This window comes from Vollenhovia emeryi, unplaced genomic scaffold, assembly GCF_000949405.1.
Source record: "Vollenhovia emeryi isolate VEMERY1.0 unplaced genomic scaffold, V.emery_V1.0 DF939136.1, whole genome shotgun sequence".
Lineage (NCBI taxonomy): Eukaryota > Metazoa > Arthropoda > Insecta > Hymenoptera > Formicidae > Vollenhovia > Vollenhovia emeryi.
In genome coordinates, this window is record NW_011967230.1 from 2,003,353 (window position 1) to 2,021,564 (window position 18,212).

An 18,212-nucleotide genomic window follows, 5' to 3' on the forward strand; every position below is an offset into this window, starting at 1 on the left:
GTTCCCCTAATTATACCTATATTCCTCCTTATTTACATTATTGTTACTGTCAAATAGAATACAAGCGTTATCCTTCTATAACGTTTAGTTAATTTTATTCTGCCTATTTCTGCCCTGAAATTAAATAGTTATCATTTTTGCAAAATGATTACTATTAAATTTCAGCAACTTTTTGCATCATCCTGCATACAGACATGTACAAGATCTTGTTTAATTAAGCACTCATGAGTTAAGAATTTTACAAAACCGCCCAGATTCTCCGCACCTTGAGTTTTATATCGAAGTACGTTCAATTACACGATAATGCAATAGGGACGAGTCTCAGCGAAAAGAACCCAACGTCGCAAAGGTGGCAATGTCGTAGCTGCACCGATTAGGGACGAGGCGAACACACGTTTCGCCGTTCCCTTTTCGTTTTACGGCTCCCGTCCTCTTTCTGGAATTAGCCCAAGTTCGCGCGACACGAGTGTCTGCGTCCGGTGCCATCTCGAGAGCCGGCTATTTTCGTTCCAGACGAGTCGTAGACGTCGCGGCATCCCCGGGGGCACATCGGCAGGCTAATTTAACCTTAACCCCTTCACACCCTTTCCATTTCCCGTGACGACAATATCCCACTGTCGTCTTCGTCGGCGAATTTCTGCCTCTTTGGCAGGAAAAACCCGCCTCTCCTCTACGCGCGAACGACCCGTCGACATTCTCCCGTCTAGACTTGCAGCGACTCATATAGAAAGCAGTAAAAGTAGCGGATTTTTCTTACAGCTCTAAGCATCTCGTTGAATTTCTAGTCTTAGTAAAATAGATATGAATTAAACATTACATTATAAATTCGTTATCACTGCCAATTGTTGTTTCACAATTATGTATCTCGATAATAACTCATAAAATTGTTAAGTCTCGTTAAAATAGAATTAACTTTCATCAAATCAATTATATTATCGAAGTAAAATAATTCTGCAGTTGTTACTCTCGTGAAACTTCAAGTTAAGAAATACATCGAAATATATTATAAGAATAAAAATGCCGTATATTTAAAGAGAGAGAGAGAGAGAGAGAGAGATTCTTGCAATTAGCTAGATATTCGAAAGTCGCACATAATAATCTTAGCGTTAGACACTCTTCGGCGATACAACGCGCCGGAACGCAGCGGGTGTTAATAACGAGAATGCGAGAAGATTCTATACAAGAGATTTAACATAATTAGACACGCGCGTAGCGACGAGTGCCGCGTTCTTTCAACACTGTTTCACACTGTGCCCCGTTAACTGCATTTACATGTGCGACAAGCGCCGTAGATATGACGGTATTCTAGTTGCAAGTGCATCGTTCTGTGAATACACCGTTACTCCTAATTGTGAGTCGAGTTTCTCGGCTTACCTCGGTGCCGTCGCCCCCCCCCCCCCTCCCCTTGCCCCGAATGCAATGCACGTTCCGGCCAGCTCCGCTCTATCTCGTTGTCGGGTAACTCGAAACTTTGATATTTATGGCGTCGGACTTACATGCGTCTGTACACCTTCGCAACATCCGTTCGCGGCTCTTAAGACTTTAACGCTCCAGCGCGGAGATTTTAACGCGCGCGGTTGATAAAAAGGATGAAATATATCGCCTCACGCCACTCGCGATAATTCAGTTACGCAGGGCGTGCGATAAGGCGCGCGCTGTATCCAAGTTATGAGAGCCGTAAACAAAATCGGCAGGAAGGTACAGATAAGAAAGACATAAAGGGGCCGAAAGGTAAACTGTATATACGTCAAATAATTTATCGGAGATCGCCATTTATCGCATACTGCGAAAATCCGCTCTCACTCACTTCCCGTAAAAATTCTAAACATTTGCGCGCTTAAAGACTGTCAATTATCTTCTCGCGTAAAAAAGTTTAGAGTATAAACTTTTCGTCGAAGAAAAGTTTAATTGAAAGGCGCACTCACCACCCCGATTCTCATGGTTAATCGATAGTCCGTGCAGCGCAAGAACCGTTTTGCGGGCTTCTCTAGTCGCCCGCGTATTAACCGCCAACAAGTGGAACGGACACTTTCCTCGATGCAGAAAATGTCCGTGATTCGTCGAGTTAACTGACCTGTCTATTAGCAGCACATTATCGCCGACCCTCTTGAAACAGTAGCCCCACACCGATATCGCGCTGGTGCTGATGTTAATGGTGGAATACTGAATGGGCTCCTCGATCGCCATGCCCCTTCCGTTCACCTGCGTCACGAATTCGCCCTGGAAGTCCGCAGGAAAGTAACAGCCCACAAAGGACTCAAGGTTGTAACGTTGAAAGATCTCGATCGTGAACATTGTGCCGTCTGAAAGGAAGAGGATGAGTCTCTATTAGAGCTGGTTGTGCGAACTGCCGGAGTTTTCGCGGAAGCGGCAAGCGACGAGTCAGTCTCGGCGGGGGAAAAAAACTTTTCAATTTGTTACTTTTAATTTATTTTTAACTCGTTAAAAATTAATCTTGAGGAATTCTTTATTTTATCATTTTACTCACGTGAAACGTCATAGATTATAATTGTAAATATACATTCTTGTAAAATAATTATAGAAATACGATGTAATGTTTTTAAATTTAAAACAATTATAAAAATATATACAATGAAATGCTTTGAATTGTAGATTAATTATCTACAAACGCTGCATATTTATTAAGGCAAGTTGTCGTGGGATGAATGAACAATCGACCGAGTGGAACGTAACGAATTCTCGCGAATGACGAGGAGGCGTGGGAATGACCTTAATACCAGCGGCATAACGGATTCCTCAATTAATCTTTATACCGCGGATGGCCCTCAAACCGGAAGTACGAGTTCATAACGAGTTTCGTGCGAGCGCTTGAGTAAATAAAAAAATTAATCGCCCGTGACTACAGCTGCACGCAGTCCAGTCAACGCAACGCACGCCACAATTGGCTTCAAATCGTTCTAGCGACAAATTGGCACTGGATTGCATCACGCGTAACTTCAACATCGGGCAGGTGGGAGGCAAACAAAAATTTAAATGCCGCATTCGCGGAGGCACTAATGCAGTTCTTTGAAGATGGCAAGTTACGTTCAGTAAATGCGTTCACAACGCATCATCCCGAAGTGCATCTCGAAATGGAAAAGGACATAGCCTGGAAGATATTGAGTGTCGCATTATAAAACCGCAATCGCGGACAGCCACAAGTGTGTCAGATTTATTTCCCGACTTAAACGCGCGTATTGAAAGAACGATATCTGGCGAAGACACTGCGTCGTCATATAAAGAATTGCGTGGTATGCAGCAGAATGCCACAAATTTGCACTCTGCCACCCGCATGTCGTGCATTCAGCAGCCAGCGGGAGGTCATTAACGTTACCGCTAAGTGTCTCCCGAGAGACAGGTGCAGCGATGACAGGTGGAATCACCGGCGAGCGCGAAGTGTAATATTATCGCTTCTTCCTTTTCGTACGAAAGACGTATAAGTCGCGTCTAGTCCAACTGGTGCGTCAGAAGACGCTGGATTATATTCCAACGTTAATTTCTATCATTTCTTCCCAGTGTATCTGGGAATTAAAAGTATTCGGCCGCTTCGTTCGAGAATCTAAAAATGTCTCTTCCGAACGACAAAATGCTTCTAAGCGGCAATAAAGCGTGTGAACTAGTTCTCGAGTAAAATTTTCCCCCGAGAAAATGTTTCGGAAACCTGAATCAAAATCCTGAGCTCGTTTAAAAAAAGAGCGTTGCGACTATTCTCTCAATCACCGTACCTTACGTTAAAATATGTAGAGGGAAGTCCTCTATTATGAGATAAGCTCTTAATACGAGATAGCGAAGTCCCTGCTAAATTAATAGGCGTCATCTGTTGGCTCTACCGTGAATTTGTTGCTATTGAAGGAAGAAATCTGTTTAATGTAAAATCACTTGTTAGATCGTGTTTAATCGCCGCGACGAAAGCTTTGCGATTGAATTTGGACGTTGAAAACCCACTACCTCACATTAGAAGTGCGAGTCAAGGTAGGATGTAGATAGCCGATACTTGTAATTTTTAATAAATTGTGAATTCATATACCGTTTCTTTTACTCTCCCTTGTATTGCGTTAATACAATTAATTTCGACGTGTGGTTCGAGGTTTCAATAAAATAATCGAGATTGCGGAAGAGTTTTCCTTCCCACGAGCTCGGCCTAAAAAATCTCGGTGTTCGCGAAACGTGCGTCTCGCGGCCTGTCTAGCGCACTGGCATATCCGTGAAGCATCATGATTGAAAAACAGTCGGCTTTATATTTGGAAGTCGAGCAAATCGTGTTGCGGTGACCGTCAATTGGCGCGGCGGTTGTTCTTTCTATCGTCCTTCTCGTTACAACCGCGACGTTCGCGCAAAAAGGGCCAGGTAAATTACTTCTACCTGGTGTATCCGCGGCGTAATGGAGGCCAAACCGCGATCGGAGCTCTCGCAATCGGATTATTAACGAGGACCATTGTGCGTATGCACGTCGCGTCCCGTTCTTCTTGCGACTCGTCGGACCGCGAACATCCTTCGGTTCGTCCGACGGGCCGTGCAACACTGCAACAGGTAGCGATTCGAAAAACCCCGAGATCGAGAGGGAGGGCGAGACTCACGGACAAGACGAATAAAACACATCCTGCCCGGTTATTATTGTCCCGCGGACTGTAATTAATCCTCTCCGCGCCGGCGAGAGATAATCCACGCCCGAGGAAACGCATCGCGTAGCGCATGAAGCGGGGATCCGCGCGCGTACAAAACGCGATTGCAGCGTGTCGCAAAACGCGTAATCAAAGTGACAGTGTTTGTCAGAACGCGAAGTAGGTAGGAAATAGAAAGAGCCGTTGATTAAATGATTAAACGTTAGTCGACGGTGCGTAGGTAAAGTAAAGCCAACGGCACACAATATTATTTTTCCTACTGGATCGCTTACGAGAGCCAATCAGGATTTTTAGTCTTAAGTCATCCGATCTAAAGCAAACGGCACAAGATACTATTTTTTTTACTGGATCGTTTACGAGAGCCAATCAGGGTTTAGCCTTAAGTCACCTGATCTAAAACGCTGCATCCTTATTTGTTCTCGTAAGCGAACGTATTCCTTATTTGCAGGAAAGTTACCTCAACAGGATTTTCTTTTGCGATTTTTATATTGGATCATTAATCGATTGCACGTGTGTGATGCGCGGAGGAATAATCGTAATAATCGTAATTTAAAGCGACGTATCGCGCCACTTTCACGATTTCGAGTCGAAAGAGCGGCGCGCCCTTTAATTCTTCCTACGAGCGCGTAGATTCCGGACGTTATTAATTGGCCGATAGATCATTAAAGCCATCGCGACGGCGCAGAGGAGCCTCGGGCGCGATGTATGCCGCACGGCAAAAGAAACAAATGACAGACCCCGAATAAGAAACGGCGGCCGCGCTCATGTCCCTTTCATTAAGGGCCGTGAACGACGGAAGTGGGATCAAGTTTTTCCCACAAACCCTCCTCGGCAGCATCTGTACGCGTACCTTTGTACACGCGTGTTATTTCCCGGCGATCCGCGCGATTAATGCACATGCGGCGATCAAGCGGCCAGCAATCGAGCGCTCCTCGCGATCCTTTTGCGATTCTCGCGATATTCTCGACGGGAGGAGTCCGCGAAAATTAGGTCTTTCGCAAGAAGTCCTTCGCAAAAATAAATCCACTCTCTCGCTTGACCAGTGAAGCGAGGATTCCTACCAAAAATTCAGGGATTTGCGAAAAACAACGCAACGTGTCGACGTTAAAAACGATCGCGAGTTAAATCTCGAATTACGCTCTCGCTGCCTCAACAAAGTTCCCTCCAGATCGGAGTATTCCGCCCGATAGACGCCACTGCCAGCATAATAACGCTCCCATATGTAACATTAATTTATCTTGAAACGTAATTTCCGCCTCTAATGGGCGCCATTAATACGACAGTTCTGGAAGGCGCGGGAGAAAAGGGCGAGAAAATCGGCGCGCGCAATCTCGATCGTATTCAGTGTCTTCGCATGTTCGAGGGACGTATCCTCCGGGCGACGCGCCGCTCCGTTCCTCAGGGTTGCATTCCACTCGCGCAACCGCCCGCCCGGCCGGCCGGCCGGCCAACGACGTTGCAATTACTCCAAAGACTTTTTTGGTTCCGGTTAGGAGGCGTTTCTCTCATTCTTTCTCGCGTGTATGCGTTCGCGCTCCGCCTTATCGCTTCTCCTCATCTGCATAAAGGACGATCAACTGCCCCGCTTATGTGACCTTCATTCCCTGCTCCGCTCTGCAGCTTCACTTCGTCTTTACGCCCCTCTTTCTTCTGAAACCACCGGTCGATCCTCTATCTTGCGCGTCTCGCGACGATACCAGGTGTTCGCGCGCAGCAGCCCTTCCCTCCCCTTTCATTCGGGATTATCGATGGACAGTAGGGTAATCGATGCCCCATTGCTCTCTTTATTGAATCCTCCAATCTTATCTAAAAGAAAAAACCGCGCGCACGCCGCATTGTAATTAACGAGCGAGCGTCACGCATCGTCTACGTATTTTACGACGCTCGTGGAAAGTATATTATACTTTGAGATACTTGCGTCCTTCTTCGAACGTGTCGAGGAAGGAACATACTATTTGCATAATCCTGAGTAATGGTGATCCAGTTCTCCATAATGATCGATTGCGCAGCATCAATAATTAATTAAATATTCGAGGTGACTGCAATTTTCCGCGATTTTTCTAAACCTCTCGGGCTTCAGCTCGGATGCGAGATAAAACTAAATTACACAGTTCCGCGCTAAGGATAGATTCTCTTTGGATTTAGACGATGATTATGATTCATCGGGGCGCGTTTAAGAGAGGACGCGGTTTGCTTATTCAAGAATTATCTTTCGTTCTGGTTATCTTGAACGCTAATTTACCTTGTATTAGCCTCCTTTTTTGTACCCTTAAAATAAAATGCATTCAAGTTTAAGCGTGATTTCGCCGTTTTTCTCAAAGGCTAAATTAACGAAACTTTTATTTTCAATGTTAAATAAGTCGAGTATTTTAATTGGTCTGAACCGCAATTTCTTTCTACAATGACGCGGCAAACGTCAGCAGTTTTATTATGAAGCTGCGTAAAGTACTTCAATTATAAATGCGATCTTCTCAATTACGAACAAACCGGAATGCCGCTCGCTTTCTCATCGATTCCGTTCCCTCACTCCCGTTCACCCGCCCTTCATCTCTGTCGTGATTACCAGAGAGATTTCCTTCCTTCGGCGCTGCGCGCTCCTTCGCCGGGCGATCCGAGTTCCATTTTACGAATTGATACCAGGTGTTCGCGTCCAGGAGGGTCCTTAATCCGTACCTCCTCGTGAATTCTTAATGAGCGCAAGAGGCTCAATATGCCGAGTGATCGCATTGGAAATTAGAGGCTTGCGTCTAGAGAAGACGGGGACGCAACCACATATTATTTTAAAGAAGGGCCTGTCCCTCCGCGTTATCGCCACCCTTATTAACGATTCTCGGACGAAAAATTTGCAGGACTTTCATTTCCAACTACAATTCTCTTCAAATGATCAGAAATTTATCCCTCACATCTGTTACCGATATACAAAATTTTATTATTCTGTCCATAACAAGTTACTATGTAATAACGAAAGGGTATAAAATGCAAAGATTTCCTTTACACGGTGATAAAAATTTATTCGCATAGCGAAATAAAATGCCTTTGACGTCGCGAATATAATAAAATAAAATCACAATACGCTCACGTTCAAGGTTAAAGATTAACGAGCGGGAGATTAAAAATGATGTACGTTGCGAAATCATCGACTTCAGTCCCGTATCGCGGAAACGTCGCGTAGTCGCGATCGGATCGACGCAAAGAGCGACGGTGCGATTTCACGATCGTTCATCATGTATCAAACGATAAAACGATGGCCTTAAACCTCTCGCGTAATAGAAATCGACAAGGCTGGGACTAGATTATGAAGTATCGGCGATCGTTGAGTCTCACCTTTACGCGCGAATCGGCGATACCGTTTACCCGGCGCGGCGGTTTCAATCGTCATCCAAGTACGATCCTATCTCGGGATCTGCGTCTCGGACGCACGGCTCGGCTCGGCTCGGAAAGGGAGAACGGTCTTCAAATTGCCCGTAAGATCTACCGGAGAATCGCTTGCACTTTCCATTAGATCGGGAGGTCAGACTACAAAACCGTGCGAAAGGTGTGGCCCGGTATATCGAGTGCGCACCGCTGTGGCTAAGATTATTTAATAACGACTCGAAATGCGAAGTGCGCATACGTATATATCCGTGTCGTTGCGCTATCACAATTTCACGATGATTTATCACGAGCCGAGGTCTATCATTCCATAGGCGTAATGGTCGAAAGGCTCGCGGCGATGATACGCTAATTGTAAACCGCACGAGGGAAAGTTGTGCGAAATGGTTACGTCGAATTTATTTACAAATGTGATTACATCAAAACTTCCGTATCCTTTTACTCGAGCGGGATATCAAGCTGAACTGCGACAAAACGGAAACTTTCTTTTCTTTAAACTCATTAACTGTTAACTGTAATGTCCATACGTTATACGTCATGCTACGTAAATTTTATAACAATTAATTCTTGCCAGTAACAACGTAATATCACAAGTTAGTAGTAATATTGTAAATTCTAAATTAACACTCGTGCTTTGTATTTCATAATAATTGACAAATATCTATTTTGGATCGGTAAAACTTACAGACCTAAAAATAATTTATAGGTTTAGAAAATAGAAAGATTCGTTCTATCGCATCGTAAAAACACAATGCATAATAGTCAAATCTCTACTCTGCACTGTCATTAAATATCACGTGCTTCTATTGCAATGGCTGCAACGTGGCTTGTATTTGCGTATAGCGTCAGAAAAAAAACTAAGATTATGGTAAAACGATGCAGCGACCAGGCCACGTTCTACTCCCACGTCTCATGTCATTATCCGCGGCCGAAAAAAGGCACGTGAAGGAAGACGGGTTGCGCTTAGCTAAATCTCTCTCTCTCTCTCTCTCTCTCTCTCTCTCTCTCTCTCTCTCTCTCTCTCTCTCTCTCTCTCCCCCTCCCTCCCTCTCTGTCTGCTCTGTCTCTGTCGGTGACACAGCTTCGATAAATCCTCAAGCGCCGCCGGTTCCGCCGCATAATCGTGTACCGCGGGGAAAAGGGCGCATTCGGGCTAGGCCGGCACTCGCGCCGGCTGAGGACTTCAAAGCCGTGCGAAAGGTGTGGCACGCGGTGCGGCACGGGGTCCCGGAGTTATGAGGCCTCTCGTGGTTCTCAGGAACCCGAGACCACCGAGTTCGGTCGTACATAATGCGCGGAGGGACGCGCGCGCGCGACGCGCAGGGACGAGCGAGCGAGTGAGCGCGCGAGCGAAAGAGGCCGGGCGTTACGCCTTCTTCTCTTCTTTCTCCTCTTCTTCGTCTTCGTCTTCGTCTTCTTCCTGTCTCGGCCTCTCGCGTCCGGAGCCTCCTCCCACATACCTGTCTTTGTTTGTCTTACCAACGACCGCTCGTCGATCAGCTGTATTTCGAGAACGCGAGAGCCTCTCTCACACCGCTGCTGCCTGGAAGACGCGGAGAGTTCTAAGCGTAGTCTCTCGCGCCGGGCTGATCCACGCCAAGAGGAGCGAGACGTGTTCATCATTGCGCCTCGGAAACCGGATCATGATTGATTTAACGGCCCTCGTCTTTCGCAGCGTCGTTTAGACTGCATTATCATTCTAATTTAATCCATTGGTAAATATTTAACAGTCGTGAATACCTCTCGCATTGTGTGTGCACGTGACGGCAGGATAAAATTATCAAGGCCCGCTCTCATGGAGGCAGTTTTCTCATCTCGTGAGTTACAGCTGAAACGCCCGACTCTCAATTCCCAATTTCCGTACACTTGGTAAACACATGAGATTAAGAAATTCGAAATAATTTTCCGCGTAAGTGCAATCACGAGACGCGAATCATTGCTGTTGTACGGTGTTGCGCCAAGTTACGACTCGTCGTTTCTTATCAAGCCAGCCAGAGATGAAAAATCTGTCTGAATAACGTCACACTTATTTAGCGACGATAAAAGTACGCGCGTGTTCGTGATGCCATGCACGCGATAGGTTTTATTATGTCTGAAAGATCTCCCTATCGGGGCGGACTATCAAGGAAACGGTCTCGAAGTGGCGGCTTCGAGGCGGTAAATCTTGCATCCGCGGCCGAATGACATCAGCGTCGCGGTTATCTCGGCCGTAAGGAATGTGCGGGTGCGAAATCTACGAAGCATCGCGAGTCTCATGTTGGTCGGTCACCCGAGACTCCTTTGCGCCGCATCAAGATGCACGGGATAAGCGCAGCTTGTGTGTACTGTGCAGCGAGATCACTACCGTGATTCGCGACCCGTTAATGGCGGCCTCTGCACGCCTCGTTTACTTAGTAAACTACGTGAATTCAGATACAGTTACTAATCACTGGTCTGGCGATGTCAGCGCGAGTCTTACGGGAAGATGCTCCCGAGATTCCCGGATATTTAATAGCGAATTCGGTTGCTTGCACTGAGCGCACACTAAGGCTCGTTTACAGTCAATTCTTCTATTAAAGGCTCCCCATACAGCGCCAAAGCTTTCAGAAACATTTCAGAAACATTGCAACATTGCAATAATGTTTTCTGAAATGTTTCTGAAAGCTTTGGTGCTGTATGGTTCGTCTTAGATATCTCTTGAAATATTTCTTAGCCAGTAATTTGATCTAATCCGAATTGCACCCTTACGGAAAAAGCACTCAAGTTTCGAGTTATTAAATGATAGCTGTACGTGCAAAACCAAGAAGTACATATTTTATAATTTTTGTTCGTTTTTAGTCTTAAAAGCTGACCAGCCTGCAATGTATGTTTGCACATACTTTAAGTATACGAGAGATTTTTAATTCTGTAAAAGCCAATTCGAGGATAGCTGCGCCACACCACTACATGCCGGTGTATTCAGCATCCCCTTAAATCGCCTAACTTTCCTCACACTACCTCAGCAGATTTCACATCCGAGATAAAATTGGAAGGCTAGAGCCGCGACGTGATATCTCCCCCGCGCCCACTTTGTAGCGCACGAAAGGAAACGTTCAACGTAACTCGATGCCCGCACGCAAAGTTGAACTTCGCAATTTTCGACAATAATAATTTCAATCGCGCCCGTGATCTACGTTGTTGCGCGATGAACCAGGATTGCGGACGACTCGTGGAAAAAAAAGGGGATCAAAAATCGTCCAAAACGGACGTAACTAGTTTTCGAGAACGCCTTTTGAAGTCGACGGGATCTCGGCGCGATGAGGCGGAGTAATTCGTGCGTGCATAATTCAGGCATATTCTCGTGCGCCCAAGTAGTTCGTCAAGTAGCGGGGAAACGCGGTTACACGCGGACGCGGAGAGGGAAGACGGCATGAATAATCGAAGTCAAGCCGAAGGGAAGAGAGGTGGGCCCTTCGCATTTACGTTCGTCATCTCGACTTGCGGTTATCGTTAAGGAGAAATGCTAAAGAGATCTACCAGCCGGTTGGTCACTCCCGTGTTAGTCACCTGAGCCCCTGACGAGTCCGTATCGGAGCTCCGCTCGCAGATAAAGAGTTATGCATATGCACACGAAGGTACAGCGCTTTCCGAAATCAATTTTCGCGTGGAGGTAATCGAAGATTTCAATAAGCCTACATTTAAATTGCAATTTAAGAGTGGCACGATGTAAATTATATAATTTACGTATACAATCGTGACGTAGAAAAGTTTGATATTACTTAAACCTTAATGTATTTCGAAGAAATTTTAAGAAAAGATCCAAAGCAAAATTGAGAGAGAAAAAGAGAGAGGAAGCATTTTGCCTAGCGCTACGTACGTCTTTAAAGGGGTCTTTAAAAAGCTCAATATCTTCGCCAAAGGTTTAGCCAGCGAGCAAACGCTTTTGCAACATTCTGTACAATTCGCGTGCCTGTAACCGAGTATATACAAAAGAATCTCGAGTCGATGTTGCATGCCTGTTTACAAGGAGAGCCGCCCGAGTAAGCCGATACCGGGCTGATAGAGAGGAACTCGAACATAAACCGCGTTACAAGCAAAAATAAATTGAAAGTAAAAGCGAGCAAGAAAGAGAAGAGAAAGAGAGAGAGAAAGGGGAGGAGGGCCAGGACCACCGATCGAGAGACACTTTTAATCGATCGCATACTTGGCACGTATCGAAATCCAATAAATTACGATAATAATAACAAGCGCTTTGTGCGTTAACATTTGCGCGAATGCGCACACAATGTTCATCTCCGTATCTCTCTTCGAGACGAATTGACGTGAACGTGTATCTTTCCCACGATCAACTTTATTTTACACACGGAAAAAAAATGATGTTGTATCAACAAGATCAGTGTAATTAAAATAAAGTCGTTGAAACAACATCAGTATTAACGAATGAAAAACAAGAGATAGTTGTCTTAATAATCTGGACGTTTAGTTCAATGCTTAAAATTACAATCCATTATAAGCAAATACAATTGAGTGAATTATTTGTGTTTGTGGCAGCCCGTCACGTTCAATTCAAGCAACTTCAGGCTAGTTTAATTCAATAGCATTTTTCGCCCCGTGCAGTATAGTTACGCAATACTTTTCCAAACAACATTTTCGCTACATTTAATAAAATAGCGTAGACATTCTCTTGCGACTTCTTAAAAAAAAACTGTAATAATACCTCCATTACACTTCCAGTACAGTTGGTTTGAATTCTCCTGAACTGTTAAAAATAGACATTCAACCGAGAAAGGATCAAACGTGCGTGTCCGCACGGCGAAAATTGCGCATCGAGGAATCCCGAGTTCAAACTGATCGCGCGGATGGCCAACGCGAGTCACAAATCTCGCCTTCCGCACGCGCGTCGGAATTCATCCCGCGCGACAACCGATGAACGTGTCACTATTCTGATCGCTCGCGTGACCAGAACGACATCGCAGATGCCGCTACCTTGCACGATACACAAACGAGCCCTCGGACGCGATAATGGGCTCCGCAATGCGCAGCTGGAGATATGCACCGTGGTCATAATAAATTGTTCCCTACTCATCACGCTCGCCCTTGTCGATGGATGACAGATGGACGCGACGGCGCGGGCCGCCGCCGTGCGATGGCCTCGTTTGTCTGCCGATGCAATTGCAGCTCGACGAGAGGGGTACCCGCTCGTATTTCAATCGCGCATTTCATTTTCTCCCGTTCCAGCGCTCGCGCACGCATTCCGCGCATAACGCAGCGTTGACAGTTCATTAGATTTGCCGCTAATGACCCGCGACCGCGATCTCACGTCGACTGATCGTCCTCCCGCGATGATATTCATCTCTCCTAGTTTACAAAAATTTTTATTTAATGGTCGAGCCCAGGTCCGTCGTCGCGAAATCCTGCCGAGATGCACGGCGGCACGAGAAACCCCGGAATGCGTGCAACACGTGATTGGGGACCGGTGCCAGAATGAGGACCGGTGTCAGAATGAGAACCGGTGCCAGAATGAGGACCGGTGCCAGATTGTGGACCGGAATGGCAAATTACGGCGAGGTAAATTCTCACGAGTGGTTCACGGCCCTTCTCTCTCTTTCTCTCCGTCCCCCCCCCCCCTCTCTCTCTCTATCTCTCTCTCACCCTTTCGGGCGCAAATGCGCAAACAGTGTAACAAAGTCGTAACGGCGCTATTATCTGCTTAAAACCACACGCAGACCGATTACGCGCCGGGTACCAGCACCTTCGTCACGCTATCTCGACGCCCTTATTTAAGGGAGCGCCGACCCGCGAGCCCGAGAGAGAGAGAGAAAGAAAGCGAGCGGTATATCCACGCGGTATCTACTGTACTAGCTCGCGCGCGACGCAGCCAGATATTTGCTATCTCCGCTGGAAAACGAGCGTTTCCGGCGGCGACGGCGGCGATGGCGGCGGTGCCTCGCCTTTTTCGTTCCGCGTCCTCTGTTTATCAAGCCATGGGAAACGTAACTTGGCGTATCTCGCTTTCCTTCCTCGCGAAGGAAGGCAGGCGGACGCGTCGCCGGGTTTAAGGACCTTCGCGCGACGCTTACGGGAAGGAACGAGAGACGAAACGGAGCGTCGCGTTCTCTCTTTCCTCGGAAAAATTATTGCATCGTAAAAGTTGCAACTCGTACTCGTCGTAAAATTGTACGAACGAAAGATTATTAACCACTATAAAAATTGTTGTAGTATAAAATTATCTCTTCCTCTCGACTCCTCTCGCGCGAAATACGTATCCGAGGCCAGGAAAAGTTCTGGGGCCGCCCTAATTGCTTCCCCTCCGCGATCGTGGCTTCCTCCGTTGAACGAATTTTTTTTTCACATAAGTCCGTGGCTGCGGCGGTTTCGCGGTACCGTTAAAAGTCGGCGGTGACATTTCCTACCATTTTAATCCAAGGTAATTTGCGTCGCGGAAGCTGACACAATGCGAAGATTGCACACGGCTAAGAGCGGCGGTGTAGATAGGGCGATTGCGAATTCAGAGGAGCCGCGGCGTTTTACGCGGGTTTCCGCGAAAGCGAGTCGTCCGTCATCTTATCCAGTCATCAGATCGAGCGTGCGGCGGAGGTTCGCCTTCGTGGCACTGTGGTAAAAAAGGACCGGTGCACGCCAAGATAGGACGAGTCTTTGAGCTTCAGCCTCTGCCTACTCCCTCGCCCACTCGCGCGAAACCTTTGGGAGGCGGAAGCGGGCTATTAGCAGGTCCGGCATCTTTTGTCCCGTCGCGATCGCCTCCGAGATTCTTTCTTCTACGTTCGTCATTCGGCGATCAACACCGCGGCCGAGAAATGCGACAGCGCGCCGGGATCTCCGACGGTGGATCGTGCGATCGCGCGCCGTTTAATTCGCGCCGATTCGCCTCGGTTGGCCTTTTTCTTCAGCCGAGTCTCATTTCCTGTCGTCCGTCGAGAATTCCGAGAGCGGAAGAGATGACAAGATGAAGAACCGCGTGTTCACGGTGGAAGCGCGGCGGTTTCTCTCGCTCGAATTTTCATTTATTATTTATTGGCCGGACTTTTTGCAGCATATCTCGATTTTAATGAGTTTCACCGTCCGTGACGTCTCGCATGGTTTAAGGAGTACACAGGAAATTATGAAGATAGAATATGTATGTCAAGCAGATCGATTCGAATTTATAATTAACATGCTCGCTGTTACACGGGTTATCGACGACCAGCGTAGTACTTGGTACAGATTAGAGGCTTGGAAGAACTGATTAAAAGTTTCCCTATGCCTCTTTTTTTCCACATCTCTTATTACAGTTTTACAGTCCGCTCAAACGCACTTGTTTTCAAATAAAGCGATAATGAAGAGTTAATGTATATAATTGAGGAAAAAATGACAGTAACAGATCTGCAGGGGAAAAAATTATTAATCTTCCAAGAATACCCTTTTTTGCCAAGTCATTATGTTAGTTTGTTTGATGCATGACGATTTGTTTCATCACCGCCGCGACATGCGCGAAGGATCAAACGACTCTCGCTTCCGGTCGGCGAGAAATACTTCTTTGCCGTGAAAAAAAAGATGAGAGAGCGTACGGCAGTACTTCATATCATAATTATACAATACCGTAAAATCGAGATTCACGAGCGTAGCAACGCGCGCATAATTTACAGATATTAAAATAGGTCTGCGTTTCGAAAGAGCGCTGAACTCCTCAAATGGAAAAAAACGCGCTCGAACGAGAGAGAAACGCGCGTATTCGGAACAAATAAACAACCAATTTATTTTCAGTCATTCGCGAATCAGCGTAAGCTTCAGCCTAGCAACAATAATATTACGTTATTCGTTGTTAATTTTTATGCCGTAACACTACATGTTTGTCTCCTTCTAAAGTAACAGTTGGAAAGAGACAACGAATTAAGCAGATTCTTAATCTATATGAGCGTCGCTATGTCCCGAACTTCAATTAAGAATTTTAATTTAAAAATAATAAAATGGTGCCAAAAAAAGTTTTAACAAGTACTTTACACAACTTCTTTTCAAACTGGCACCATTTTGTTACTTTTAAATAAAAATGCTTAATTGAGGTTCGGGACACAGCGACACTCATGTAGATTAAGAATCTTTTCGATTTTTTGTCTCAGATAAGCCTGAACGATAAAAGTCATCTACGGTGTAGAAAACGCTTAATTAAAAAATTGTTTAAATTAAGACAAAATTTGTTTGTGTCATTGAAAAATGCCCTAATAAATCCCGGAAAAGATTTATTTCATTGTATGGCGTATTTACTGTGAAATAAAAATTGTTAAAGATAAGCATAGTTTTTGGGCCGTTAATTAAGCGGAATGACCCCTTAAAGTTAAGCAACGTTGGTAAAACCGGGCGTTAATAGTTCAAAAATATCGAATACACCTTTGCACGCGTCCACCTCTTCCGTTTTTAATGAACATCCTTCATGTTAAGATACGCTTGATTTTAACGAACGATACCAATGAAACAGAGCTTAATTAGGGACGGCTACCGGTGTGTAATTAGGGAACCGCGGGAGATCCGTGCGCTCTCGTTTATTGAGTAACTATTACGGGAAATTAACGGCAGCGAGGCATGGCGCGCGGCTCTACGCTTTCTGAAGACGGTCTACGAGGTGAAAACTAGCGGCGCGGCGAAGAATGGATCTTGTGTCTCATTCTGATCAATGGTCGAGAGTAGCCGACCTGCGCGAAAGAAATTCTACCGCGTGCAATTTAAAATTTGAATCCAGCAGAGTTTGTTAATTGCCAATTACATACGGAAACCCGTATGAGAGCCGGGAATTTCTTTCTTAACAACTATCTCAGCTAGTAACAGCGCAATCACTTTGGCGAGGTATCTGTTATTTCTCGTCGCTCGGTTGGATGGCAACAGTTTTCGCAATCGTACTTTTTGAACGCGAGTTTTGACTGTAATTAACATATAATATACGTTGCTGCAACGCCCAAAAACGAAAAAGAGGATGCGACGGCAAACTCCTCGTTAGAGTCGAAGATCGACGCGTTCCTTTCTCACGTCTCTTGTCCACGATGTTCCCATTTGGAGGCTCACTGAACTGTATCGCAAAACACTGTCCGGCCGTCGAGAATTTTTTTGAGGCGCGCACGATAAAAGTTCGCTGTCCCGTGTATCGAAGGAATCACCACGATCCACATCCGGTGGTCCGGCCACTTCGTCCCACTTGGTCCCCCCGCCCGTCGTTTCGCCGCGTTTTTCGAGGTCGGTGAGCTTGCAAAAAGTGACCTTCCCCGATCTCGGCAGCATCCTTCATCGGGTTTCGCCCTCATCAGCTAGAATCGGGCTTTATTCGCCATATGGCCCGAAGAAACACCGTGCCCACCGCCGCCCATGGGCGCCCACCGAAAGGGGCTCATTTGTCACCCTTTGTCGACAATTATCTCCGTAGTGAAAAATGGACTTGTTAAATATACAGTTTTTTTCTTTTTAGACATGGCTTTATTGATGAATGATAGTCTTAAATTCGCGAGTGAGAATCAAGATCTTATTAATCCTTTTTACTTGCGCGAAATGAAAGATTATCCAGTTCTTGCTTTGCATCGGGGCGAAAATACGATTCGCGTTGCAAGGCTGTAAGATTTATTCTTCTCTGTGTAATCAACAGTAAGAGGATTAAATGGCTGTAATTAAGAGGGAAAGGGAGGCACACGAGTTGCACGACTAATTTGAGAAGGCAATTTACTGCCGCGTTAATGAACGAAATTTCTCTACTCCTCGCGTACTCGTCTGTTCACGGGGTAACCAAGGACGCTATATCCGAGAGCAAATATTAAGAACGAACCGTATATTTGATGTGTCGCGGTATATGCGACGTGATCAAACGCGGGATGCGAAAAACCTTTCGGCGGGAGATTAAAAATTATCCGGGGCGCCCATGGTTCCACTGCCGGTGCGCTTCTTCCGTTGGCTCATCATCGTTAATACGAGGCAACCGTTGGCAGATGCCTGATTCCCTCTTTACACAACTTTTTTTCCCCATCTCCATCTTCCCCCCCCCCCCCCGGTGTCTTCCTTGTAATTGCCGATCGCCTCTGACGGGATCCAGAATTAAGAGCTTCCGCGGGACAAAGCACGGGTATTACGGCGGTTTGCGCTTCCACGAACCGATCGCGCCGATCGTGCCCGACGATTATCCGCGGCAGTACCGAGCTCGGGAAATCGGACCTGACTTTTGTTGCATTCTCGAATGACTTGCCCGTAACTCACTCACTCTCTCTCTCTCTTCTCTCTCTCTCTCTC

At 46.1% G+C, this 18,212-nt stretch overlaps 1 protein-coding gene across 2 annotated transcripts in view; it reads right to left on the reverse strand.

The window, feature by feature from the left end:
- The window catches only part of LOC105567627, a 72,356-nt gene that overhangs the window by 21,187 nt on the left and 32,957 nt on the right, over positions 1–18,212 (reverse strand). Inside the window, exons 1-2 of one of the 2 annotated variants that reach the window (XM_012022628.1) lie at positions 12,670–12,859; positions 2,075–2,303 (exon numbers count right to left, since the gene is read on the reverse strand). In XM_012022628.1, coding sequence (XP_011878018.1) covers positions 2,075–2,295 — 221 coding nt within the window. In that variant the 5' untranslated portion in view covers positions 2,296–2,303; positions 12,670–12,859. Of the gene's footprint in view, positions 1–2,074; positions 2,304–12,669; positions 12,860–18,212 lie in introns of those variants that run through there. The other variant, XM_012022627.1, reaches the window with a different exon arrangement.